At 42.9% G+C, this 27,260-nt stretch overlaps 1 protein-coding gene across 4 annotated transcripts in view; it reads right to left on the bottom strand.

Moving 5' to 3' along the window:
* Positions 1-2,514: 2,514 nt before the first annotated feature.
* pltp (phospholipid transfer protein) overlaps positions 2,515-27,260 on the bottom strand; it is a 30,452-nt gene continuing 5,706 nt past the window's right edge. For all 4 annotated transcript variants that reach the window (XM_019356007.2, XM_019356016.2, XM_019356010.2 and 1 more), the window contains exons 3-15: positions 25,745-25,844; positions 25,529-25,657; positions 25,234-25,389; positions 25,069-25,132; positions 24,695-24,850; positions 24,443-24,619; positions 24,263-24,322; positions 23,030-23,194; positions 21,472-21,539; positions 4,534-4,576; positions 4,322-4,385; positions 4,160-4,236; positions 2,515-2,803 (exon numbers count right to left, since the gene is read on the bottom strand). In XM_019356007.2, coding sequence (XP_019211552.1) covers positions 2,684-2,803; positions 4,160-4,236; positions 4,322-4,385; positions 4,534-4,576; positions 21,472-21,539; positions 23,030-23,194; positions 24,263-24,322; positions 24,443-24,619; positions 24,695-24,850; positions 25,069-25,132; positions 25,234-25,389; positions 25,529-25,657; positions 25,745-25,844 — 1,379 coding nt within the window. In that variant the 3' untranslated portion in view covers positions 2,515-2,683. The remainder of the gene's footprint in view (positions 2,804-4,159; positions 4,237-4,321; positions 4,386-4,533; positions 4,577-21,471; positions 21,540-23,029; positions 23,195-24,262; positions 24,323-24,442; positions 24,620-24,694; positions 24,851-25,068; positions 25,133-25,233; positions 25,390-25,528; positions 25,658-25,744; positions 25,845-27,260) is intronic.

The following is a 27,260-nucleotide window of genomic DNA, read 5'->3' as shown; positions in this document are numbered from 1 at the left end:
ATAAACAGTACATTTGTACAATGACTGAAACTAGCACAACTGATGAACAATGGGCTGGGAGGTCAGTTTCATGGTCATTAATATGGAATCTGTCATGGCCAAGTGGATCATTAGGGTCTTTCCCTTTTCATGTAAATGGCCTCCTTGACTCCGCCCTCAAACCAGTGTTCCTCCCTGTCCAGGATGTGTACATCCTCATCATTGAAAGAGTGTCCACTGGCCTGTAGGTGTAAATAGACTGCAGAGTCCTGGCCGGACGAGGTTGCTCTTCTGTGTTGTGCCATCCGCTTCGCCAAAGGTTTTTTGGTTTCCCCGATGTATAAATCCTGGCAATCCTCCTGACGCTTAACAGTGTGCACTATGTTACTCTGTTTGTGTCGGGGGACCCGATCCTTGGGGTGGACCAATTTTTAGCACAAACATACTGTTTATAAGGTTGGAGCAATAAGGTTGTGGGAAACCTGCAGTTGGCTGAGACTGCAAAGTTATGATAACGAGATAAAATAAAATGACCATTTCATCTGGTTTTATTTAAAATAATGTGGGCGTTTGTATGACCTTAGATGCAGAATGGCAGTTTAGTTTTCTGTTTTTGCCTAGAAACAAAAAAAACCAAAACAACAAAATACTAGAAAACAGTCAACAAGAAAAAGCAAATTAAAAATTTTCCCAATAAATAAATAATCATTTTTGTTGTACTCATGTGCACAGCTGGGGACTTATTTGCAGGTTTTATATACAAACTTCCAACATAAACTGTCAGATGATGAAGTAAAATATAAAATATAGTGAAGCAACAAGAGAGGCATAAAAGTGAAGCCAAAAGCTCAAGTAAAGCAGGCAACCTGTGAGTTGTAACCTAGTCAAGTACAATATAGAGTAAATGTACTTAGTTAGATTCCACCACTGAAAAGCTTAATTTCCAGCTTACTTATTTTTTCTCATTTAAGCCAACTCAAATAAACTGAGTTAACTGCCTGGTAACTTACTTAAACTGAGTGTTAATAACAAGTTGATAAAAACTGAGGTAGGTCTACTTAATATTTTTAATTAACCACAATATTAGGTTTAACAGGGCAGGCCCCTCTTCTGTGGAACCAGCTTCCAGTTTGAAACCACTGAATCATCCTTGTTATTAATCTCTGTCTCTCTTCCACAGCATATCTTTATCCTGTCTTCCTTCTCTCACCCCACCCGGTCATGGCCCCGCCCCTCCCTGAGCCTGGTTCTGCTGGAGGTTTCTTCCTGTTAAAAGGGAGTTTTTCCTTCCCACTGTCGCCAAAGTGCTTGCTCATAGGGGGTCATATGATTGTTGGGTTTTCTCTGTACGGTCTTTATCTTACAATATAAAGCAGCTTGAAGTGGCTATTAAAGCAGTATATAAATTAAATTGAATTGCATTGGAAAAAAATTATATTTGGCGTTTGGTGAAGATGCTTCATATTTTTGAACATTTGTGAGTCTTCAAAGTTTCACTACACCAATAAAGACAGTCAGATGTTGAAGTTTCTCTGAGATACTGTGGTTGAGCAGACTTCCGCCTGGGATTTTTGACACAGGTAAATCAGAGTTTGGACATAAAGTGTTGTATGAAAAAAGAAGTAACATCTTCCACCCAGACAGGTAAAACATCAACTTTACTAATGACAGAATGGCAGCTGGTTTTTATGAGTGGAAGTTTTAATTCAGTTCAATTCAATTTTATTTATACTGCTCAAATTCAAAACAAATCACCTAGAGGCGCTTTATATTGTAAGGTAGACCCTACAATAATCAAAAATAAACTACTGACAGGTCTCAGGTTTAGCTTTCAGTTTATTTTGAACAGGTCCATAATCTTTAATGTTCGGATAAGTACAGGTAAGACAGGTTTGCCAGCAACAGCACAGATGAAAAATAAAATCTCCTGAGTGGTTTCCAGTATCATCATGTAGTTTTAACCTGTTTACACTTCCTAATGAGACAAAAAGTGAAAGATTCATCAGGTCAAAGACATCTAAGTACAACAGACAGCGAAGCGTTTTCTCCCCGATCGGCTTGACAGTGATGAATTGTGTTTCATGTGTAAACTGAGCCAAAGAGGAGGCTTCTAGCTCTACCTGACATTCAGGTGTAAATAGAAACAACATGAATCAACATGAAGTGAGAGGTTTTAGAGAGAACATGAAATATAAATTGATGTTCTCGGGCAGAACGTTATTTTTTTAGAATAAACTAACAAAAGGTTAAAGAAATAAACCTTGACAGTTACCACGTGATCACTTATCTGCCCACTGGAACAACGCCCTCAGAGGAGGGGCAACTTTAGAGTTGTTGTGACACAGTGTTGTCATGGATACAAGTGTTTCCCTTCATCTTTGATTTAGTCCTTCGTATTTATATTGTTTTACCTTCACAGCGTCAGCGTGCATGTGACCTATGGTGAACAACACTGTCTGAACTATAAATAACTGGAATTACCTTTAATCTTGAAAATAATCTACGAATAATACATTAAACTGTGAGAAGGAGTAATAGTGTCTCTAATTGTAACCCTGTTAGTTTGGACTGATTACAAGGTGTAAGGCTCACTGTGCTGCTGTCAGTTCTTTTCTGATCTGTTCATCATATACTCATGGTTTTACTGATGTGTTGTATATATTCACATTAATCGTAGATCTATATAAACCCTGCGTATGAACATTTAGGCAGTGCTGGTGGTGGCGGTGGAGTTGGCAGTCTGTTGCTCCATCTCTGAGCTTCCTACTACCATTTCTCTCAGCCCTTTGCTGAAGTGAAGATTTGCTCCGATCACGATGAAACCCTGCAGAGATGGAACAGCTCCAGTCAGCCAGGGGGCAGCACTGAGTTTATTTCTGCATAAATCTGACTTTAAAAATCCAAAGATTTTCAACAAAGTCCTAAAACTAAAACAAATAAAATGATAATACAAGACTTTATTATGGAAAATTCACCAATCTTACATCTCTGAGGCATGTTTTTGTTTTTTCTTTAATATGGCAGTTGGCAGAGGTGCACCAATCAGAGTGCACTTACATCAGTCACAGGATTTTCCTGTTTGGGGAGTATCTGTCCTGAATGCAGAGCTAGAAAAGAACTAATCAACAGTTTGAAGAAGCTGCGTTGTTCTCAGTTCCTTCAGAGTGTGTTGGATCAATTAAGACTTTGGAAAAGTTCCCGAGGTCTCACAGCTCACCATCACTGAGCAGAAAACGAATTCTGAATTACAGCTGCAGAGCGTCAACTCCAGAACATCTGAGGACTGAACTTAAGAGATTCAGTAAGACAGCAGTCCTAAGCTCACAAACTGTTCCATCCCAGAAGAAGAAAGAGTCCAAGTCCTGAAACGCTTCTGTGAGTAAACCATAAACATCTCAGTGCTAAAGTTGTCGAAGGAATTAAAGTCCTCACAACTGATGTTCAACAGTTAAAGATGAGAAAATCCAGCAGATGCAGAGGTTCACACACAGAAATGTCATATCAGGTCATTTATCTTATTTAAATCACAACAACAGTCGCCTCGAAGCGTTTTATATTCTAAGGTAAAGACCCTACAATAATACAGAGAAGGGTCACCACTGCATTTGGTAACAAGTGCACTCGTGGGTCAAAATGTTCACCAGTACTGAATATCCAGTGACATGGGAACAGTAAAATAATCCTATTTAACCTCAGACACACACAGCTACATGCTCTTCGGGGTCAGTCGGCTCACTGAAATGATTTATCTGCCACCTCAGTTGTGGTCCCAAGGAGGCCAACAAGAGCTCAAACTGCCCGACTGACATCCTGAAATATGACCGAAAACTTCTGGATCAATCCAGGACATTCTGTTGCCTATTCCAAGGAATCGGAAAACCCAGATTCTCTGTTTCTTCCTTTTGTTTCTTAGCAACATCAGGACCCACTCATCATCACTTCACGTGTACTCTGTGTTTGTCAGTGCATTTTTGAGGACAAATTTTCCATAAAAGCACTTTCGATGTGCATCTATTTACACAACAGGTTTGCATTCAAAATATTTGAAAATTTATTCAATTTTTTTCGCAATCCACTCAATGTGTTACAACTAATCAAAATCAATTTTATGTTTTATTTTCATAAATATGAAAAAAAGTCTAAAACTCCTCAAATAGTCGAGGGGTAAAATCACACTCACGTTATGATATTCAACCACCTCCTCAATGAAATCCATCCCATCAGCCAGCGGGATCCGAACGCCTCTCTTTGTCCAGTCTAAGAGAGCACACACAAACAGAGTGACACTGTCACGGTGTGTTCAGGGTCTGTGAGTTTTTTGATTGATGAATTAGGTTCTTACTGTTGATCAGTGGGACTACAGACATCTGCAGCATTGTCTTTAGAGGAGCCTGCAGAGGAATCAACTGCAGACACACAGAGAGGTTTTAGGGTGTATACGCTTCATGTTTTGGTCAGAACATGTAAAAATCAGGGAGGAAGTGTTTGTTCTGTAGTTTTGTGTCTCCTTGCTGTCTCATTGAACCAATTACTGTAAGATGAAGACAAACTTACCGCCAAAGATTCAAGAGCAGACTGGTTGGAGAAGATCTTAAACCTGAAAGGTGAAAAAAGTCAATAAAAAAATCAATAATCAAGTTGTGCCATAAAATGGTGGATCATTATGAAGCCAGTTTTAACCAACATGGTGATGGTGTTGGTGATGAGGTAGTTCTGCTGGAGAACCGGTGTGAGAGCATTTTGTGGTGGGTTAGAGTTTTTCATTCCTGAGGAAGGTGAGAGATGACAGGTGTAGTCTGTGGTGTCAGGGATGTGTGTGGATGAGAGGAAGAGAGGACCCAAACGCAGGACTCGCAGGTAGGTGAGGACTGGTGATTTATTGTAGATAATGGAGAAATGAACAGAACATGAGATGGCTGACTGACTGGACGACTGAAAGACTGGCTGAATGACTGAATGGCTGACTGAGCATAGGGCACACACGGGAACGACAACATCAATGACAAGACAATGACCAGGTTGAAACTGAGGGCTTAAATACACCGGCTGAATAATGACTGAATGGAGACTGGTGAGTGAACAGCTGAACACAGAGTCCAGAATGAATCAGTCCTGGTGGGTGGCCGTGTGGCCAGTGGTGGCATTGGAGTCAATCTGGTGGGCGGCCACGTGGCCAGCAGTGACGCTGGAGTCGATCTGGTGGGTGGCCGCGAGGAAGACGGTGGCGGCCACTCAGCAGGTCCAGAGGCCGGCCGCGAGGAAGACCAGTCAGCGGCCTGGAAGGTGGCCGCCGACGCCAAACCCGATGTGGACGAGGTGGTGGCAATCGCTGGATCAGGCGACGGCATGGAACCGCCGGTGGCGAAGCAGCTGCAGGCAACGGCGTGGGAGCGACTGGGGCAGGGCCAGCAGGTGTGGAAACCTCTGACTGAGGAGAGAGAGAGAGCTCACAGCTGGCTCTGGGTGCTGTGACTGCAGATCGGGGAACAGAGCTAAAAACTGACTGGGAGACTGACTTGGAAGCTGAACAGCAGGAGACTGGACAACAGACGGGAGGACGGGAGACTGAGCTACAGGTGACTGAACTGAGGATGGTGACAGTGCTGCAGCCTGAGACAATAAACCGGGAACATGAGATGGAAACAGGTCTGCTAATTTACTAAGGGAGTGAGCTAGGCCCTGAAAAGCTGGATGAGGATGTGGATGAGGTGGTGAACGGGCAGGTCGACACGCTAGCTCTTCCAATCCTCCAGAGCGTGAGGGCAATGGCTGGAGAGCCTCAGCTGAGCCTCTAGGGAGATCAGGTTAGATCCTGGGCGCCCTCAGCCTGGGTGTTCGGACAGGCATGGGAGCTAGATGGACATCAGTCACCCCCACCCAAGGTACAGGAAGGGGGGCAGGAGTGGACTGAGGTTCAGCTGCCCTCGCTCTGGGAGCTGACACAGAAATGGGTGTTGGCTGGGCATCAACTGCACCGTCCCGAGGGCCTGGCACGAGTTGTGTTGTGGTGAGGAGAAAAAAAGTCAGTTTTGCTCACCACCGGATCTTGCTGCTCCAAACCGGTAATACGATGGCTGCATGAGCCTCGCCTCCACTGAGCAAAAACAGCTGAGCCGCTGAGTGAGGGAGCCTTCGTAGAGCCGAGGTGGGAGGCGGAGCCGTTGTGGCACAGCGAGGTTTAAGGTCCGGTGAATGAAGCGGCTGGCGGGCGAGTGAGGAGCGGAGCGGCAAGAGAGCGAGCGGCCAAAGCTTGGCCAGTGACGCCCACTCTCCGCGGTGAATGCTCCGATGCAGGTGAGGCAGCAGGTGGGGGACCACGGCATCTCCAAGGGCTGCCCAGAGCCAGGCGAGACCCCTCGAAGATGTGCTCTCTTTCCAGAAAGAGCCGCTGTTTCCTCCAGAGCTTCTCCACCCAAACGGAAAGCGCTGCTCCTGCTGCTCGAAAAGGACCGATTCCACTGGGTCACAAACATGTCTTCGTGGCACGGGTCTTGTCATTCTGTCAGGGGTGTGTGTGGATGAGAGGAAAAGAGGACCCAAAAGCAGGACTCGCAGGTAGGTGGAGACTGGTGAGTGAACAGCTGAACATAATTGAACTAGCACACAGGGAAAGGCTGGCACAAAGAACAGGGAGTGAAAACAGAGAATAAACCGGACATGAGACAAACTGAAAACGCTGAGTCAACGACCCAGGAACCCTGACATGTGGGCATCAATGAAATGCTTGTAGAAGCCACTCCCACACCATATCACATCAGACAGAACTCATCGCCATGGTAACCCAGAAATGGAAAGAGTCCGCCGTCTCAAATTCAGGAGAGTCTACTCCAAGCACAACATCCCAGTGTACTTCAGACCCAGCCACACACTCAGACACAAACTTCACAACGTGGTGTAGCTGTGCAGTGTAGCGAGGAGTGCTCAGACCTCTACACTGGAGACACCAAACAACCACCTCATAAACGCATGGCACAACACACAAGAGCCACCTCCACGGGACAAGACCCGGCTGTTCATCTGCAACTAAAGGTCAAAAGTCACTCTTTAGAGGATGACAAAGTTCATATGAATCTGAGCTGCTCACATCATGTGGACGTGATCATAAAAGCAGCGAGCTCTTCTTTCTGCGCCGGCTGAAGAGGTTTTATGTATGAGGGAGAGAGTTCCCTAACCTAGGGGTCACAGTGGCAAAAGCTCGGTCACCCTTAGTTCTTATCTTAGTCAGTTTTATAGCAAGTAAGCCCTGATCAGATGACCTCAGGGACCTGCTAGGGACATAGGGCTGTAGCAGATCAGAGATGTAGACTGGTGCCAGTCCATGCAAGGCTCTAAATGTCAAGACCAGGATCTTAAAATGTACTCTAAATTCCACAGGAAGCCAGTGTAGCTGAAATAGCAATGGTGTCGCATGTGAGTACTTGGAGGATTTTGTCAAAAGCCTAGCTGCAGCGTTTTGCACAACCTGGAGATGATCCAGAGAACCTTTGCTTAGACACATAAACAGTGAGTTACAATAGTCCAAGCGTGAGGAAATAAATGCATGTATAGCTATCTCCAGTTCAGAGCGAGATAAAATCGGGCTTAGCCTAGCCACATTTCTTAAATGATAAAAACAAGACCGAACCAGAGATTTCACATGCCCATCTAATGTGAGAGTCGAGTCAAAAGTGACACCTAAATTCCTGATAGAGGATTTAACATACACTGAGAGAGGACCAAGGGCTTTCACTATCTGGGATACAAATCTGTCCGGAGCACATATGAGGACTTCATTTTTCCCCTCGCTGAGTTGGAGGAAATTTGCAGCCACGAGTTCCTGACTCTTGGTGGCGCTGTCACTTGGTGTTCGCTCGCTTTGTGGTAGAGTATCACTTCCTGTTCCTGCTCAAACACAGTGGTGTTTCTGAGTAGCTTTTCTGCTTAGCAATTTAATTTAAATCTTTTGATACATTCCTTTTTCATAGTATAATCTTCACATGCTTCAGCTGAATCACCCTTTCTGTGTACTCACTACCTAATTTATAGCCAAAGTATTCACTCACTGTCTCTTTACTGTTTCGCTAGCTTAGCTTAGCTTAGCTCGTAGCCGACTCGTTAGCACCATGGCTACTTCACCTGTCCCTCCTGCACTTTCCTGCTCATTGTGTCAGATGTTTAGCTACTCCTCGGCCTCCTTTAGCAGTAATGATACCTGTAACAAATGTAGCATATTTGCAGCTCTGGAGGCCAGGATTACTGAATTGGAGACTCGGCTTCGCACCCTTCGTTCACCCGTAGCTAGCCAGGCCCCTGTAGCTGGTGCAGCTGAAGATAGCGCAGGCCCTGCTAGCTGTTCCCCGGCAGACCCCAAGCAGCTGGGGAAAGAGGGCGGCTGGGTGACGGTGAGGAGGAAGCATAGTCCTAAACAGAAGCCCCAGGTACACCACCAACCTGTTCATGTGTCTAACCGTTTTTCCCCACTCGGCGACACACCCGCCGGGGGTCAAACTCTGGTAATTGGTGATTCTGTTCTCAGACATGTGAAGCTAGAGACACCGGCAACCATAGTCAATTGTCTTCCAGGGGCCAGAGCAGGCGACACTGAGGTAAATTTAAAACTGCTGGCTAAGGGTAAACGTAAATACAGTAAGATCATAATTCACGTCGGCAGTAATGACACCCGGTTACGCCAATCGGAGGTCACTAAAATCAATATTGAATCGGTGTGTAACTTTGCCAAAACAATGTCGGACTCTGTAGTTTTCTCTGGTCCCCTCCCCAATCAGACCAGGAGTGACATGTTTAGCCGCATGTTCTCCTTAAATTGCTGGCTGTCTGAGTGGTGTCCCAGAAACGATGTGGGCTTCATAGATAATTGGCAAACCTTCTGGAGGAAACCTGGTCTTGTTAGGAGAGACGGCATCCATCCCACTTTGGATGGAGCAGCTCTCATTTCTAGAAATATGGACCAATTTATTAAACCCCCCAAAATATGACTATCCAGAGTTGGGACCAGGAAGCAGAGTTGCAGTCTTACACGCCTCTCTGCAGCTTCTCTCCTCCTGCTACCCCCCCCCCCCCCCCCCCAAAAACCCATCTCCATTGAGACTGTGTCAGCTCCCAAAAAGACAAAAAACAAACTAAAAACCAGCAATAAACAACTTAAACATAAAAAATCACAAAGAAAGAACAATACAGTATCCACATCTGAACCAAAGAGTAAAACAGTGAAATGTGGATTATTAAATATTAGGTCTCTCTCCTCCAAGTCTCTGTTAGTACATGACTTAATAATTGATCAACAAATCGATTTACTCTGCCTTACAGAAACCTGGTTGCAGCAGGATGAGTATGTTAGTTTAAATGAATCAACACCCCCGAGTCATTCTAACTACCAGAAACCTCGAAGCACAGGCCGAGGGGGCGGTGTGGCAGCAATTTTTCACACCAGCCTATTAATTAACGAAAGACCAAGACAGACTTTTAATTCATTTGAAAGCCTGATGCTTAGCCTCGTCCACCCCAGCTGTAAAACTCAGAAACCAGTCTTACTTGTTATCATCTATCGTCCACCTGGGCCTTACACAGAGTTTCTCTCTGATTTCTCAGACTTCTTATCTGATTTAGTGCTCAGCTCAGATAAAATAATTACAGGGAGTGCAGAATTATTTGGCAAGTTGTATTTTTGAGGAATAATTTTATTATTGAACAACAACCATGTTCTCAATGAACCCAAAAAACTCATTAATATCAAAGCTGAATGTTTTTGGAAGTAGTTTTTAGTTTGTTTTTAGCTTTAGCTATTTTAGGGGGATATCTGTGTGTGCAGGTGACTATTACTGTGCATAATTATTAGGCAACTTAACAAAAAACAAATATATACCCATTTCAATTATTTATTTTTACCAGTGAAACCAATATAACATCTCCACATTGACAAATATACATTTCTGACATTCAAAAACAAAACAAAAACCAATCAGCGACCAATATAGCCACCTTTCTTTGCAAGGACACTCAAAAGCCTGCCATCCATGGATTCTGTCAGTGTTTTGATCTGTTCACCATCAACATTGTGTGCAGCAGCAACCACAGCCTCCCAGACACTGTTCAGAGAGGTGTACTGTTTTCCCTCCTTGTAAATCTCACATTTGATGATGGACCACAGGTTCTCAATGGGGTTCAGATCAGGTGAACAAGGAAGCCATGTCATTAGTTTTTCTTCTTTTATACCCTTTCTTGCCAGCCACGCTGTGGAGTACTTGGACGCGTGTGATGGAGCATTGTCCTGCATGAAAATCACGTTTTTCTTGAAGGATGCAGACTTCTTCCTGTACCCCTGCTTGAAGAAGGTGTCTTCCAGAAACTGGCAGTAGGACTGGGAGTTGAGCTTGACTCCATCCTCAACCCGAAAAGGCCCCACAAGCTCATCTTTGATGATACCGGCCCAAACCAGTACTCCACCTCCACCTTGCTGGCGTCTGAGTGGGACTGGAGCTCTCTGCCCTTTACCAATCCAGCCACGGGCCCATCCATCTGGCCCATCAAGACTCACTCTCATTTCATCAGTCCATAAAACCTTAGAAAAATCAGTCTTGAGATATTTCTTGGCCCAGTCTTGACGTTTCAGCTTGTGTGTCTTGTTCAGTGGTGGTCGTCTTTCAGCCTTTCGTACCTTGGCCATGTCTCTGAGTATTGCACACCTTGTGCTTTTGGGCACTCCAGTGATGTTGCAGCTCTGAAATATGGCCAAACTGGTGGCAAGTGGCATCTTGGCAGCTGCACGCTTGACTTTTCTCAGTTCATGGGCAGTTATTTTGCGCCTTGGTTTTTCCACACGCTTCTTGCGACCCTGTTGACTATTTTGAATGAAACGCTTGATTGTTCGATGATCACGCTTCAGAAGCTTTGCAATTTTAAGACTGCTGCATCCCTCTGCAAGATATCTCACTATTTTTGACTTTTCTTAGCCTGTCAAGTCCTTCTTTTGACCCATTTGGCCAAAGGAAAGGAAGTTGCCTAATAATTATGCACACCTGATATAGGGTGTTGATGTCATTAGACCACACCCCTTCTCATTACAGAGATGCACATCACCTAATATGCTTAATTGGTAGTAGGCTTTCGAGCCTATACAGCTTGGAGTAAGACAACATGCATGAAGAGGATGATGTGGACAAATTACTCATTTGCCTAATAATTCTGCACTCCCTGTATTGTGGGTGATTTTAACATCCATGTAGATGCTACAAATGACAGCCTCAACATCGCATTTAATCTGTTATTAGACTCAATTGGCTTCTCTCAAAATGTAAAAGAACCCACCCACCACTTTAATCACACTCTAGATCTTGTTTTAACATATGGCATAGAAACTGAACATTTAACAGTGTTTCCTGAAAACCCTCTGCTGTCTGATCATTTCCTGATAACATTCACATTTACAATAATTGATTACACAGCAGTGGAGAGTCGACTTTATCACAGTAGATGTCTTTCTGAAAGTGCTGTAACTAAGTTTAAGAATATAATCCACCCACTGTTATCATCTTCAATGCCCTGTACCAACATAGAGCAGAGCAGCTATCTGAACGCTACTCCAACAGAGGTCGATGATCTTGTTAATAATTTTACCTCCTCACTACGTACGACTCTGGATACTGTAGCTCCTGTGAAAACTAAGGTCTCAAATCAGAAGTACCTGACTCCGTGGTATAATTCTCAAACACGTAGCCTAAAGCAGATAACTCGTAAGCTGGAGAGGAAATGGCGTGTCACAAATTTAGAGGATCATCATTTAGCCTGGAGAAATAGTTTGCTGCTTTATAAGAAAGCCCTCCGCAAAGCCAGAACATCTTACTATTCGTCACTGATTGAAGAAAATAAGAACAACCCCAGGTTTCTCTTCAGCGCTGTAGCCAGGCTGACAAACAGTCAGAGCTCTACTGAGCCAACAATCCCTTTAACGTTAACTAGTAATGACTTCATGAACTTCTTCACAAATAAAATTTTTATCATTAGAGAAAAAATTACCAATAATCATCCCACAGATCCATCTCTAGACCCAGCTGTCTTAGCTAATTATAGGCCAATCTCCAACCTTCCTTTCATATCAAACATCCTTGAAAGAGTAGTTGTCAAACAGCTAACAGATCATCTGCAGAGGAATGGCTTATTTGAAGAGTTTCAGTCAGGTTTCAGAGCTCATCACAGCACAGAAACAGCTTTAGTGAAGGTTACAAATGATCTTCTTATGGCCTCTGACAGTGGACTCATCTCTGTGCTTGTCCTGCTAGACCTCAGTGCTGCGTTCGATACTGTCGACCATAATATCCTATTAGAGCGATTAGAACATGCTGTAGGTATTACAGGTACTGCACTGCAGTGGTTTGTATCATATCTATCTAATAGACTCCAATTTGTTCATGTAAATGGAGAGTCCTCTTCACACACTAAGGTCAATTATGGAGTTCCACAGGGTTCAGTGCTAGGACCAATTCTGTTTACATTATACATGCTTCCCTTAGGCAGCATCATTAGAAGACATAGCATAAATTTTCACTGCTATGCAGATGACACCCAGCTCTATCTATCCATGAAGCCAGATAACACACACCAATTAGTTAAACTGCAGGAATGTCTTAAAGACATAAAGACCTGGATGGCCGCTAACTTTCTGCTTCTTAATTCAGATCAAACTGAGGTTATTGTACTCGGCCCTGAAATTCTTAGAAATATGGTATCTAACCAGATTCTTACTCTGGATGGCATTACCTTGGCCTCCAGTAATGCTGTGAGGAACCTTGGAGTCATTTTTGACCAGGACATGTCCTTCAACGCACATATTAAACAAATATGTAAGACTGCTTTCTTCCATTTGTGCAACATCTCTAAAGTTAGAAATATCCTGTCTCAGAGTGATGCTGAAAAACTAGTTCATGCATTCATTACTTCCAGGCTGGACTACTGTAATTCATTATTATCAGGATGTCCTAAAAACTCCCTGAAAAGTCTTCAGTTAATCCAAAATGCTGCAGCAAGAGTCCTGACAGGGACTAGAAAGAGAGAGCATATTTCTCCTGTTTTGGCTTCCCTTCATTGGCTTCCTGTTAAATCCAGAATTCAAAATCCTGCTCCTCACATACAAGGTCTTAAATAATCAGGCCCCATCTTATCTTAATGACCTTGTAGTACCATATCACCCTATTAGAGCACTTCGCTCTCACACTGCAGGCCTACTTGTTGTTCCTAGAGTATTTAAAAGTAGAATGGGAGGCAGAGCCTTCAGTTTTCAGGCCCCTCTTCTGTGGAACCAGCTTCCAGTTTGGATTCAGGAGACAGACACTATCTCTACTTTCAAGATTAGGCTTCAAACTTTCCTTTTTGCTAAAGCATATAGTTAGGGCTGGACCAGGTGACCCTGAATCCTCCCTTAGTTATGCTGTAATAGACGTAGGCTGCCGGGGGATTCCCATGATGCATTGAGTTTTTCCTTTCCAGTCACCTTTCTCACTCACTATGTGTTAATAGACCTCTCTGCATCGAATCATATCTGTTATTAATCTCTGTCTCTCTTCCACAGCATGTCTTTATCCTGTTTTCCTTCTTTCACCCCAACCAATCACAGCAGATGGCCCCGCCCCTCCCTGAGCCTGGTTCTGCCGGAGGTTTCTTCCTGTTAAAAGGGAGTTTTTCCTTCCCACTGTCGCCAAAGTGCTTGCTCATAGGGGGTCATATGATTGTTGGGTTTTTCTCTGTATTTATTATTGTGCTATCTACTGTACAATATAAAGCGCCTTGAGGCGACTTTTGTTGTGATTTGGCGCTATAAGATAAGATAAGATAAGATGGCCTTTATTAGTCCCACAGGTGGGAAATTTGTTTTGTTACAGCAAAAGTGCAAAGTTATGTAGCAGAAATTAGAAAACACTGGAATGCAATAAAATAAAATAAAATAAAATAAAATAAAATACTATGTACAATAGAATAAAATAGAATAGAATAATATATACAATAGAATAAAATAGAAATACAAATACTATATACAACTGAGTAGGAAAATACATAAATATAAAAATATATAAATAAAATTGAATTGAATTGAATTGAATTGAATCCAATGTTTGATGGAATCTAAGCAATCATTCAGAACCTGAAGCTTAGATAAATCATGGGGCTTAAAAGAGATGTACAACTGAATATCATCAGCATAACAGTGATAAGAAATGTCCTCAAAAGAGCCCATTATATGCTGGAGGGGGAAAAGATATATTAAAAACAATAAAGGCCCCAAAACCTAACCCTGAGGGACACCACAAGTAAGGGAGGTAGAGGATGACCTAAAATCGGAGACCACCACAGAAAAGGATCGGTGATGTAGATATGAGGAGAAAACTGAAAACTGCTGTTCACAAACGCTGTCCATCTAATCTGACTGAGCTGGAGCTGTTTTGCAAAGAAGAATGGGCAAGGATTTCAGTCTGTAGATGTGCAAAGCTGGTAGAGACATACCCTAAAAGACTGGCAGCTGTAATTGCAGCAAAAGGTGGTTCTACAAAGTATTGACTCAGGGGGCTGAATAATTACGCACACCCCACTTTTCAGTCATTTATTTGTAAAAAATGTTTGGAATCATGTATGATTTTCGTTCCACTTCTCACGTGTACACCACTTTGTATTGGTCTTTCACCTGGAATTCCAATAAAACTGATTCATGTTTGTGGCTGTAATGTGACAAAATGTGGAAAAGTTCAAAGGGGCCGAATACTTTTGCAAGCCACTGTAAGTCCCCAACTAAGAGCAACCTAGACAGCTTTATAGTCGAGGATAAAAAGTCACTGAGCTCCGACAAAAATAACCTATTTGAGCCAGGTGGACAATACAACACAGCACAGTAAAACAGATCCTTGTTTCCAATTTTAAGCAGCTGCAGCTCAAACGAAAGAAAATGTCCAAATTTCATGGAGCGGCAGGAGAAACAGTCCTGGAAAGCCACAGCGAGACAACCACCCCGACCAGAAACCCTAGGCTGGGTAATAAAAGTATAGCCATCCGGGCAGAGTTCAACAAATGACAAATAGTCTACGTCCCGCTGCCCGGTCTCAGTCAGGAATAAAAAATCCAGTTTTTTAGATAATATAAAATCATTCAACAAGAATGATTTATTAGACAGAGATCGAGCATTAAAAAGCGCCATATTCAGCAAAGTAGAAGCCTCCATATTTGCGGAGGCTCAAGTTGAATGGTTTGAACCATCACACTCGTAGAATCCACTCACCGTGGGAAGAAAAAGCCAGCCAGCAGAAGACTCTGGATAAACCCTCCTCAGGCAAAGAGCCGGGCCCAGTGTATCCAAACAGGGATGTGGAAAACAAGTCCCCCTCCATGGAGCTTCTCTGAGCACAGGAGACAAGGCATGCTCAGCGTCGCTTACCAGCCGAACCCCGCCGCCAGTAAAGCCTGAGCTTTACCTTAAAACCTCCTCTTCTCCCTCTCCTTCTCCGTGGTCTAGAGGATCCGCTGAAATCACCCGACGACGATCCAGCTTATGGAGGAGGATGGAAAATGCCGAAGGAGGATGAAGAGACATCGTGAGGCATCATAGAGGATCAGATGGATAGCAAAGCCAGACGATCATACACCAAGGCAGCCAATACATCATTAAAACTAAATGAGAACAGCAGAGCAGAAAAAAAATAATACAAAAGTAGTGGAGCACGACAAACTGCACCCAGCAGTGGCAGAGCCAAACACAGGTGCCAGCATACCAGAAGTTCTTCAACAGCTTCCGGAACATACCGGAAGTTCTATGCACAGCATATCACCAGGCCTGAGCTGCCGGTCATCCAGGACCTCTACAGGCCCAGAGGATCCTCTCTGCTCCCAGCCCACCCAGCCTTACACTCTTCACAGGACCAGATTCAGGGACAGTTTCTACCCACAGGCCATCAGGCTGCTGAACTGCAAAACAGGTCAGAGAGGTATAACAATGGAAAATGCACAACATGAGGAAAGACGAGGAGAAAAAAGAACTCCCCCCAGACTGAGCTCCAACAGGGAGATCAGTTTGAGAACAGAAAAAAAAAACCCTCAGCACATGAATCACCACATCTCACTACACAGAAGACATAAGCTTTGAAGGCGTTTGGAGGGGGTGGGGGGTGAGTGTAGGTCTGTGTCAGTGTACATGCGTGTGTGTGTGTGTTCTGTGTTCAACCGAGAGAAAGTGTCCCTTCACCCAGTTAGGCAAAAGTAAACAATCTTCGGTCAACACGGGTGGCCTTGAATGAGGAGGGAGAGAGTCACGGCACAGTCCTATTATCTAAGGGAGATTTGTTATTCCTGTCAGCTTTTGCCTTGAGCATCCAGCTGGCGCCAGGGGGGCTGCATGAGATGAAGATGGTAGTTGTTTTGGTTAGTGCGAACAAACTGCATCCAATTTTACAGTTGGTCTAATGTCCGTCACTGGTCACCAGGTCTCAATTCCCGTTGTTCTTCTCCAAGATCTTATCCATATTGCGTTTAATAAACACAGTCTGAGTACTCACAGCTTTGCCCATCGTCTATCATGTCGGCCAGCCTTGTGGGATTTTGAACAGCTGTAGCCGCTTCTTGTTCTTAAATAAGCCACCTCAGAGCCAGCTCCAATCAGCCAGAACTCTGTTATCGTGGTTCTGAATTGGTAGATGCCATTCAATGTCCTCCATCGAGAGTGTCGCCAGACACATGACACAACCGACCATCGAGTATCCAGCAGCAAACGTCTCTGCAGGACAATCAGGCTCTCCCAAGCCCGTTAAGGGACCAATTAATCAAATCCATAATTCTTCTTTAGGTTTTTAGATAACAACTCTGGGAGACTCTCTTAGGGTTAGAGCAGGGGTCAGCAACCCTGGGAACGCATGTCACAGCTGGCACGCGAAGGGTTAACTGATGGCATGACCATAGCTGGACTGGCCATCGGCCAACCGGGCATTTTGTTTTGTTTTGTTTTTGTTTTAACGGTATAAAGAATGAAAGGTGGTGGATTGGCCAGATGCTGGCCGATGTGTAAAAATAATTCAGTTGTTTGGTGGTGGCTATGGCGGAGCTTCCACAGAGGCCAGCAGGTGGACGAGGGAAAGGGGAGGCAGGAGGAGGAGAGACCTGAGGCGGCCTCCGGTCCGAGTGTCAGGTGAACTGAACTTCAGGTAAGAAGTTATGACCTGCAGTCTATCTGGGTCAGATATAAACCAAGTTTAGTTTATTTTTGTTGTGCTTTACAGTCAGTTACAATAATCGTACTGTAATATCGTACTGCTAGCATGATGGAGTTTCTATACAGTTGGGTGGGTGCTATGATGTTACTGATAATGAAATTTATTTTATTCATAAGGTTAGTTAGTAGAGTTGCCAACTGTCCTGTAAAAAACAAAATCCTCCCGTATTCAGAGAAAATATTACGCGTTTCATATTGAGGTAAAAAGGAACACAGTTTGTCCCGGACTTCAGCTAGAATGGAAAAAGACACAAAGCTGGAGTTATTCTGTCATTACGCTGCAGGTGCCTCTTCTTCTCTCATTCTCTCCCCCTCCCTTTCCTGTTGCTACTTCAATCATGAAACTGATCAATGATCAGCTGATCGGCTTTTCTCTCTTGTTTGTTTATCGCTCACTTTGCGCCAGAAAGAGGAAACCAGCGGATGTCGCGTTAAACAACAGCAGCACGTTTAAAGTTGATCAGCTTTTGTTAGAATTTATTTAATATTAATTTCTAGTATCAGCTGATGTTTGCTGGAGCCACAGCTGTAAAAGCTGCTGGTCATGATATCGGTTTGGATATCTGGTGAGAGGGAAACATGCAGATGAAACCAGGAGATGTCCTTACTGAATCATCAGAGCTGAACAGGTGATGGAGAAACAGGTTTACCTTTTAGGTGACATGAATGAGTTGAAGGGAAGTTATGAACTGTTTCTGAGAGACAAATAACACCAGGATCCTTTTCTATGTAGCTGACAGCTGGTAACTGTGCAGGGGCGGGTCTAGCAAAGTTATGCCAGGGGGCCAGGTAGGGCATTAACAGGGAAAGGGTGGCACAAAGAAATACTTTTCTTTCTTATTTCCATTTAAAATGTCTCGCTTTAATAAATAATTATCTGAATCTTACAATCAACGTTTTTATCTGATGTAAAATGTATGGAAATCATACATATACCGACAAGACAGTGTACATCACTGTCACAACAGCGTTTGTTTTCATTCAAAGGCTTCATGGCTTTTCCTATAATACCTGGTGGGCCGGTCTCTAATCAAAATGCCCGGGCCGATTTTTTGTCCCAGTTCAGCCCTGGTCACAACACGCAGTGAATTAATCTGAGAAGGTGCATTAAAAAAAAAATGGCCGGGCCAGTGGTGCACATCGCAAATTAGCTCGCATAGACAAATTAGTTGTGCTGCTTCTTAATGACGGTATCTTAGCTAACAACCCCAACTACCAGATTCAACTTGTAATTGGCTAAAAATAACTTATCCTACCGGTGAGAGGGACGTTGCTAGCTGGCAGTTTTTTCAAGCGATGTTGAAATTTCCACATTCCGACACTTCAAATGCTTCAGGAGCTGCCCGCTCAGCGCAGCATCAGCACCACGGAAATACACGGATACATCCGTAGACTCGAGACAGAATTCACAATGGGTTTTCGGGACTTTCAGGTGTATGGACCAATGTTTTATTTTCTGTTCAAACCAGAAAGCTTTAATGAGCAGCTGGATTTGTCTCGCATTAACTGGTTGGACACAGAGGACATCGAAATGCAGCTGACTGAACTGAAAAGCTCGACTCTGTGGGGGTCAAAGTTTGCAAAACTACGAACGCAGCTGGAATCCACAGCTGTGCATGTTTATGGAGCTGCATTTTCACCTGCTGGACATCACTACCTGACAAGTTTAACTGTCTTCAGAACATTGCAGAGGCCTTATTGACAGTATTTGGCTCTACATATCTGTGTGAGCAGATTTTCTCTCACATGAGTGTCCTCAGGCAGCCGTCTGAATGCTGGACACTCGGAGACCTGTGTCTCTGAGTGGGAGACCAGAGATCACATTAACATGTGTATTTCTGTATTAACAAACATGCCATATTGGCTCAGTTTATTTTTCTTATCATTGTTGTGAGGAGACCATAAATAGCATTTGCATTTTCTGTTGTACAGTTCATTTGCTGTTATGGATAAAAAGTGTTTTGGGGGTTTTTTGTTTCAAAATAGCTGATAACTATTCGCTGATAGCTGCCAACACCTGCAAACAAATATAATTCTATAAAGTTGTTCTATATAGTATGTAACTGTTGATATAGAGCATTATTAAATTTATTGCTAATGCAATCATATGGCACATTGACTTCTGAGGAAATTTTAGATGGCACTCATCATCAGAAAGGTTGCCGACCCCTGGGTTAGAGAATAAGCGAGACTATACAAAAGACATGAGAAGCCAAGCAGGAAAGATAAGGGAGAGGGAGAAAGTGCGACCGCCTCCCTCAAGAGCCAAGGAGTTACAAATACAGTTAAGCCCATAATTATTCATACCCCTGGCAAATTTTGACTTAAAGTTACTTTTACTCAACTAGCAAGTTATTTTTTGACTGGAAATGACACAGGTGTCTCACAAAAGATAATAAGATGATGTACAAGATGCATCATTGTGGAAAAAAATATTTCTCAGCTTTTATTTACATTTGAGCAAAAAGTATCATGTCCAGAATTATTCATACCCTTTACAAACTGTCACAGTCTCTGGGAAAATCCAAAGTTCCATACCATTCCAAATAGTCAAAGCTGTTCTAAAGCATCCTAATTACCCTGATTAATTGGAAATAGCTGTTTTGATCAACTCAACAGGTGAAAAACAGCAGCTCTCTGCAGGTGGTCTGTGGACATTCATGGCTAAGACAAAGGAACTCAGTGAGGACCTGCAGCTGTGCATTGTGGCTGCTCACAAGTGAGGAATGGGCTACAAGGCCATATCCAAATGTTTTCAAGTTCCAGTGGCTACAGTGCAAAGTATTATTAAAAAATACAAGATGTTCCGCACTGTGGAAAATCTTAGAGGACGTTGTCGGAGCTCAAAAGTGAAACCTGTGTTGGCCAGGAGAATAGTGAGAGAGGTGAAAAAGAATCCAAGGATCACCACCAAGGCCATTCTGGTGAATCTGGGCTCTGCTGGTGGCAATGTCTCAAGGCAGACAGTCCAACGGACACTGTTGGGTTCCACGGATGCAGACCAAGGAAAACGCCACTTCTCCAGGCACTTCTAAGGCATGCCAAAGCTCATTTGGCCTTTGCAAATGCTCATCTGGACAAAGAAGAAGGTTTCTGGTCTTCAGTGTTATGGTCAGATGAAACAAAAATTGAATTATTTGGTCACAATGATGTTGCCTTCATTTGGCATAAAAATGGAGAAGCCTTCAACCCAAAGAACACCATCCCCACTGTCAAACATGGTGGTGGGAACCTAATGCTTTGGGGGTGTTTTTTTAGCCAATGGACCATGGAACCTAATCACAGTAAACAGCACCATGAAAAAAGAGCAATACATGAAGATTCTCAACATCAGGCAGTCTGCAGAAAAACTTGGCCTTGGGAACCAGTGGACATTTTAGCACGACAATGACCCAAAACATACAGCAAACGTGGTGAAGAAATGGTTAGCAGACAACAACATTAACGTTTTGCAGTCGCCTAGCCAGAGTCCTGACTTGAATCCAATTGAGAATCTGTGGAGGGAGCTAAAGATCAGGGTGATGGCAAGAAGACCCTCCAACCTGAAAGATTTGGAGCTCATTGCTAAAGATGAATGGGCAAAAATGCCTGTGGAGACATGCAAAAAGCTGGTCTGCAATTATAGGAAGCGTTTGATTGCTGTAATAGCCAATAAAGGCTTTTTTCTATTGATTATTGAGAAGGGTATGAATAATTCTGGACATGATACTTTTTGCTAAAATATAAATAAAACCTGAGAAATATTTTTTTCCACAATGATGCCTCTTGTACATCGTCTTATTATCTTTGGGGAGACACCTGTGTCATTTCTGCTCAAAAAAGAACTTGCTTGTTGAACAAAAGTAACTTTAAGTCAAAATTCGGCAGGGGTATGAATAATTATGGGCTTAACTGTATATAGTATATCTTATATTAGTATTACCTTGTGTGCAATTTTGCTTTTTTTCTACATGAAATATTGAGGGGGCTCTGAGCCTAAGAATTTCTTTGCTGGTAGTGATGTGCCACTGTTACATATATATGATAAAATAAAACTTGAAACTTGAGACTGATTGATTTTCATGGTAAGGAAGATCAGTGAAAATTTCGATTTTATGGTTTTTGAGATATTTGTATTCAAATATTGCTACAGGAAAAAAAATCTTGCTACAGATTTCAATGTGCAAATACAATGGAGTGAATGTGGGGTGACTGGGTTAGGGCCAATCTGATATTTAATGAACATGTTGCAGAAACAAAAAGTGAAACGTGCAAACCTGCGTAGGTCAGCGTGAACAGACAGACGTTTTCCTCTCATGGAAACTTTGGCATTGAACTTGGTCTCCTGCAAGAAGGGAAAAAGACACTTTTAGTTTCCACCTCAAAGTCTGTGAGTTTTTTCTTGTTAAAAGGCTCAAAGATCATAAATGACAAGAAGGCGCAAACACTGAAGCCACAGGGATGCTTCAACCACATTTCAGAGTTTGTTTAGGGTCTTCATCTTCGTTTCTTTGCCTGGGACAGATATACAGTGGCTTGCAAAAGTATTTGGTCCCCTTGAACTTTTCCACATTTTGTCACATTACAGCCACAAACATGGATCAATTTTATTGGAATTCCAGGTGAAAGACCAATACAAAGTGGTGTACACGTGAGAAGTGGAACAAAAATCATACATGATTCCAAACATTTTTTACAAATAAATAACTGCAAAGTGTGGTGTGCGTAATTATTCAGCCCCCTGAGTCAATACTTTGTAGAACCACCTTTTGCTGCAGTTACAGCTGCCAGTCTTTTAGGGTATGTCTCTACCAGCTTTGCACATCTACAGACTGAAATCTTTGCCCATTCTTCTTTGCAAAACAGCTCCAGCTCAGTCAGATTAGATGGACAGCGTTTGTGAACAGCAGTTTTCAGATCTTGCCACAGATGTATTCTCTGTATGATGTTATATAAGTAAAGCTTAGTAACTTTTAAAAGGATTCAAAGCAGTCTTTACAGCATGAACCGAGTGTGTGGGGCATCGACCTGATGACCTAGGAGCTGACCTAGGAGCTCAGGAAGAACGATGGGGTTTCAGCAGGTCAGAGATATACTGGGAAGTTTCACCATGTAGGGCGCTACAAGTTAAAACTAGAATTTTAAGGTGAAACCTAAAATATATTGGCAGCCAATGAAGAGAAGCCAAAACTGGAGTGACGTGTGAGCTTCAGGTGGTGACAGGTAAAAGTCTTGACGCAGCACTTTGCACAGTCTGAAGACAAGTCAAAGCTGATTTGTTAAAACAGAAGAAAGAGGACAGTCACAATAATCAGTAAGAGCAGTTCAGCCTTTTGACACCAGCAGTCTGAGTTTAGAAATATTCATTAGATGATAAAGAAGTCATGAGAGGTCCCGTGACCCTGCGGTGTGTTTTTAAAGAAGAACTGTTATCCTCCGTCCGGTTAGGGTGGATTTGGAGTTTGTCTTTCTGCCTCAGATTACAAGCCATCAAAGACAATTAATCAGCCTTTTAAAAGGACCAGTGCAGCCATCCAGTCTTCACCAGATTATCAGGTCACCAGTGTGGCAAAACAGACCAGCCCAGCTAAGACAATTTCTATCAAAGGCAGAACTGTTATTTCAGATATCACTGACTAATACAAACAGTAAAAGATCTGTTATATATGACATGACCCATTTTAAAACAACACCAGTAATCCTAAACAAGTCCTTAAGAACATTATCATGATGCAGTGATCAGCAGTATCAAACCAGACCACAGTGTACAGTCTTTAGAGTCTGCTTTGGTTGTGTCCAATGTGTCTGCGTCTGTGTGTGTGTGTGTGTGTGTACCATGGTCATGCTGCTCAGCTGAACCGGAGGCTGACCTGGAGGCAGCACCATCACATTGACGATGGCAGTCATGACAACCGTGGCTCCAGACGTCTTGATGGAGGTTTTGGGCGGAGAGTTGACGGCGAGCTGGAGAGACAGTGGAGCATCCACCAGTGCCGGGTTCTACCCAGAGTACACAAGGAGAACATGGAGAAAACAGGCTGGTGTTACACACTGAAAAGCTGAACTATATTAACTTGTTAAGCCCCGGGGGGTATTTCTAACATTCCTGCTTGAAAATGACATGCCCAGAGCTAACTGACTATTTCTCAGCAATTACAAACTGTGTAAATCATCTTGATATCAAAATAAAGCTGACACTTGTGAGACTTCATCAAAAACACAATGCTATCACAGCAGAGGCCACTGTTTCAAAGTAATTGAGGATAAAACACAAAAATATAAAGCCGAACATTGTACCTGTGTTTGTTGTTGGTGGTGTTTGGAATTTGTCGGCTGGCAGCTAGGACGCTGCAGCCGTTCATATGTATATTCAGCAACTGTATGTGCAAATAAAGTATGCTGCAAAGCACAAATATGGCTTCGGGTCTGCCGTGGTGTTTCACATAAGCATTTTGCAATTTTGCAGAATTTTGCAGTATTTGGGAAACGAAGCACACTGAGAGATACAGCTAGGCAGGAAGTTTTTAACTTGATGGAAGCAAGACAGCAAAAGTAAGAGGGAATTGATTTCAATGTTTTTCACGTGTGTCAGGCTTCCTGGGTCGTCGACCCAGTGTTTTCAGTTGGACTTCGTCACTGTTCAGTTCCCATGTATGTTTCCTGTTTTGTTGTGTTAGCCTTTTTGTCCGTGTGCATTATGTTTTACTTCCTCTGTGTCAGTAGTTAGATTTAGTTCAGCTGTAATCTCACCCGTTTCTAGTCATGGTGAACCATTGGGTGAACATGGGATCCATATTTTGTGTTTACATCTTTTTGCAGAATCTGTTTACCAGTTCTTTAATTGTTTGTTGTTTTAGTTGTTTGGTGGTTGTTGAAATGCTTTTGTGAGCTTTTAGCTGGGATTCTGACATTTCTGTGGATACCACTCTATATTTACCCAACATCTGGCGGTGCATCCCATTAAACAAACCTCTTTTTTAATGAGCCTTTTGTCTTGCACTCCATCTTTGTTCTGTTTCTATTGTGTTGCTCTTGTGTTTCAGTCATGTTTCTGCTGTGTCTGCTCACCAGCATCATGATGAATCCAAAGTAGGTGGTTCTCAATAACATCTCCAGATCTTTGGGCATCTGAGCAGTTACAAGAAACAAATAGCAAACAGGAAACTAGTGACTTCCGTGATGGTTTAAGATGTTCTGGTTTTTATGGTTCTGGTTCTAAGTCTAAATGTTTTGTTTATGCTGGTTGACCTTTTCATTGACAATGTGCATCTGAAAGACTCCGGCCGTGTAGTAGGAGAACAAGCCACTGTCGAAGAAGAACTCGGACAGTGCCAAGTATACCATCCGGTCATACTCTTTGATGACGGGTTCCACAGCATAGTTCACCAACGAGATGTTCTGGTGAGAAAGGTCGAAGAACATCCCCTACGGAAACAACAGACACAATTCATTTATGGCCTCTATAAAAAACTACATCAGGTAATCTCAGGTAATCTTCACCCTAAAGTGCATGTCGAGGCTCCGGGACGTCACCACGGGATCACTGATCAGCGAATAATCGATACCAATAAACTGATCAACTTCTGTCCTCACTGGGATCGTCTCCAACAGTGAGTTCACAAGAACCAGAGCAGCATGATCCAGAGCCGGGCAGATCTGAGCGAAAGAGATAGAGGAGACGGGTGAGAGAGAGAGGGGGAGTTATGGGACAGGTGACACAAAGGAGACAGGTGAGGGAAGTGACACAGGTGAGCGCGAGAGGTGAGAGAGAGAGGGATGGGTGAGGGAGGTGAGACAGATGGATGGTGAGACAAGTGAGGGAGGAGAGACAGGAGAAAGACAGACATGTCAGAGAGCGACAGGTGACCAGGTACCTTTTGGTTGAGGAGGAAGCGCATGCCTGTTGTCAGAAATCTGGCCAGGAAGCCGTAAACTCTCCTTTAAAAAAGGCACAGAGATTCCTGGTTGGCTGATACTGTCACATAAGTCACATCATGCATTTATTGTTTATTGTTTATTGAATCACTGTAATTGATTACCCCAGCGTTCCACTGAACTTTGCACTCATTTTGCTGATTTTGGCATCACAAGTGATGTTATTGATCTTCAGCCGTCCCTCCTCGTCTCTGATCAGGTTCAGAGCTGTGTTGATGTTCACGCCCTCAGCCGACGCGTTGATGTTTCCTGTGTCGTAACTGAGAGGCAATAACATTATCATCAAAAACAACATCATCTGCAATTAGTGGTCCTGTGAGCACCAGCTCTAGTGGAGTGATTTGGTTCTCTATGGTGGAACTGCTTGGGTTGAACCATGTGTTCTGGAGGAGAACTCACAAGAACCAGTAGAGGATCCGTCTGTTGAAAGTCAGTGAGATCGATGAGTTCTGAACATCGAACAGCAAACCAACATCAGGGATGAACCGCAGATCAGCGTGAGTCAGATTCAGCTCTGTAATCTTCACACTGAGAACATAGCAAACAGAGAGGTGATGTTACTAAAACACATGGATGGGTCTAAATGATCACTTCAGATTTTGTGGAGTCATGTACTCAGTGATGGTGTACTGGAATCGTCCTTCTTCCCCCTTCATCTCCGGCATGCTGATGTTACTTAGCTCCTCTTCAACAAATTTTTGAGTTTCATACTTCACTGTAAACACAAAACAAACCTGATGATGACATTTCTAAAGTAGACATTTAAAGAGCTTTGGCAGAGAAAGTTCTTCAAACTTCCAAATAAATAACTAAATAGATAACTAACTCATCAGTAACTCTCTGGAGTTTAGAAGGACTTAGCAGCTTAGCTCAAAAATGTCCTGAAGGTTCCCAAACTCATTTAATCAGAAGAACTTTTCAACCTGACCAGGGATGTTTGGGAGTGGCAGAAAGAGCACTTTGACCAACATGTCCTCCATGTCATCCATCAGCTCCTTGTTTCTGTCAGTGATGGCCTCTGTGATTGCTCTCCTTTCTAAAATTCTGCTCACTGTAAACTTGATACAGTCCTGATCAAAAGATGCCTTTAAAAGGCTATTGACACCATTAAAACCAACATTCTTATTTTTTGGAATGGGAATTATTTTCTGCATGCCAAACATCTATTAAATACAGTGGCTTGCAAAAGTATTCGGCCCCCTTGAACTTTTCCACATTTTGTCACATTACAGCCACAAATATGGATCAATTTTATTGGAATTCCACGTGAAAGACCAATACAAAGTGGTGTACACGTGAGAAGTGGAACGAAAATCATACATGATTCCAAACATTTTTTTACAAATAAATAAGTGAAAAGTGGGGTGTGCGCAGTGTTGGTCAAGTTACTTGAAAAAAGTAATCAGTTACTAATTACTGATTACTTCCCCCAAAAAGTAATCCTGTTACTTTACTGATTACTTATTTTCAAAAGTAATTAATTACTTAGTTACTTAGTTACTTTTTAAAAACACGATTTACAACCTGAATAGGTGATAAAGCGATAGATCTTTCAGCCCAATTCTACTTTTTCTGCATAATTCATCATACAAAATGTAATCAAATGGAAAAGTCTCTTTTTAAAACTTGTTTTATTAGTTTTAATCTTTTAACTTTATGCATCAAGTAAAAATTAAATTATATGCAACATTCTCTGACTGGAAGAAATTTGTTTAACAATTAAACCTATTTTCTGCACATTCCAGCACATAAAATAAAATATGTTTTTGTGTTTACACTCACTCTTTCAAATAGATGCAAGTAAAACACAGCAGAAAATAAATAAAATCAAAGACTAGCGGTCCTGTTGCTCTATTTTCACCTGTAAAGCAGGAGTGGGGTAGGCGGAGGTTTACCCTGGTGCAGGTGTGCCGCAGCGGTCAGTGGAAGAATCCGCGAGTTTCTCTGTGAGTTTCACATTACGTCGTAGCGCACTCGGTGCTTGCTTGGAAGTTTAGGGGTTTTTTCGCTGTAAAAAGAAGTTTTCTTCCCACGCACAACGGACACTAATGTTTTTGTCACTTTTTATGGAATCAAACTCAAAATAAGGTCAGTACTTCCACGCTTTAAACGCTGCATGCTACACTCTGTC

Source organism: Oreochromis niloticus, linkage group LG5 (assembly GCF_001858045.2).
Source record: "Oreochromis niloticus isolate F11D_XX linkage group LG5, O_niloticus_UMD_NMBU, whole genome shotgun sequence".
Taxonomy (NCBI): domain Eukaryota; kingdom Metazoa; phylum Chordata; class Actinopteri; order Cichliformes; family Cichlidae; genus Oreochromis; species Oreochromis niloticus.
The sequence above is the reverse complement of the archived record's forward strand: the minus strand, read 5'-3'. Positions and strand labels throughout refer to the sequence as shown.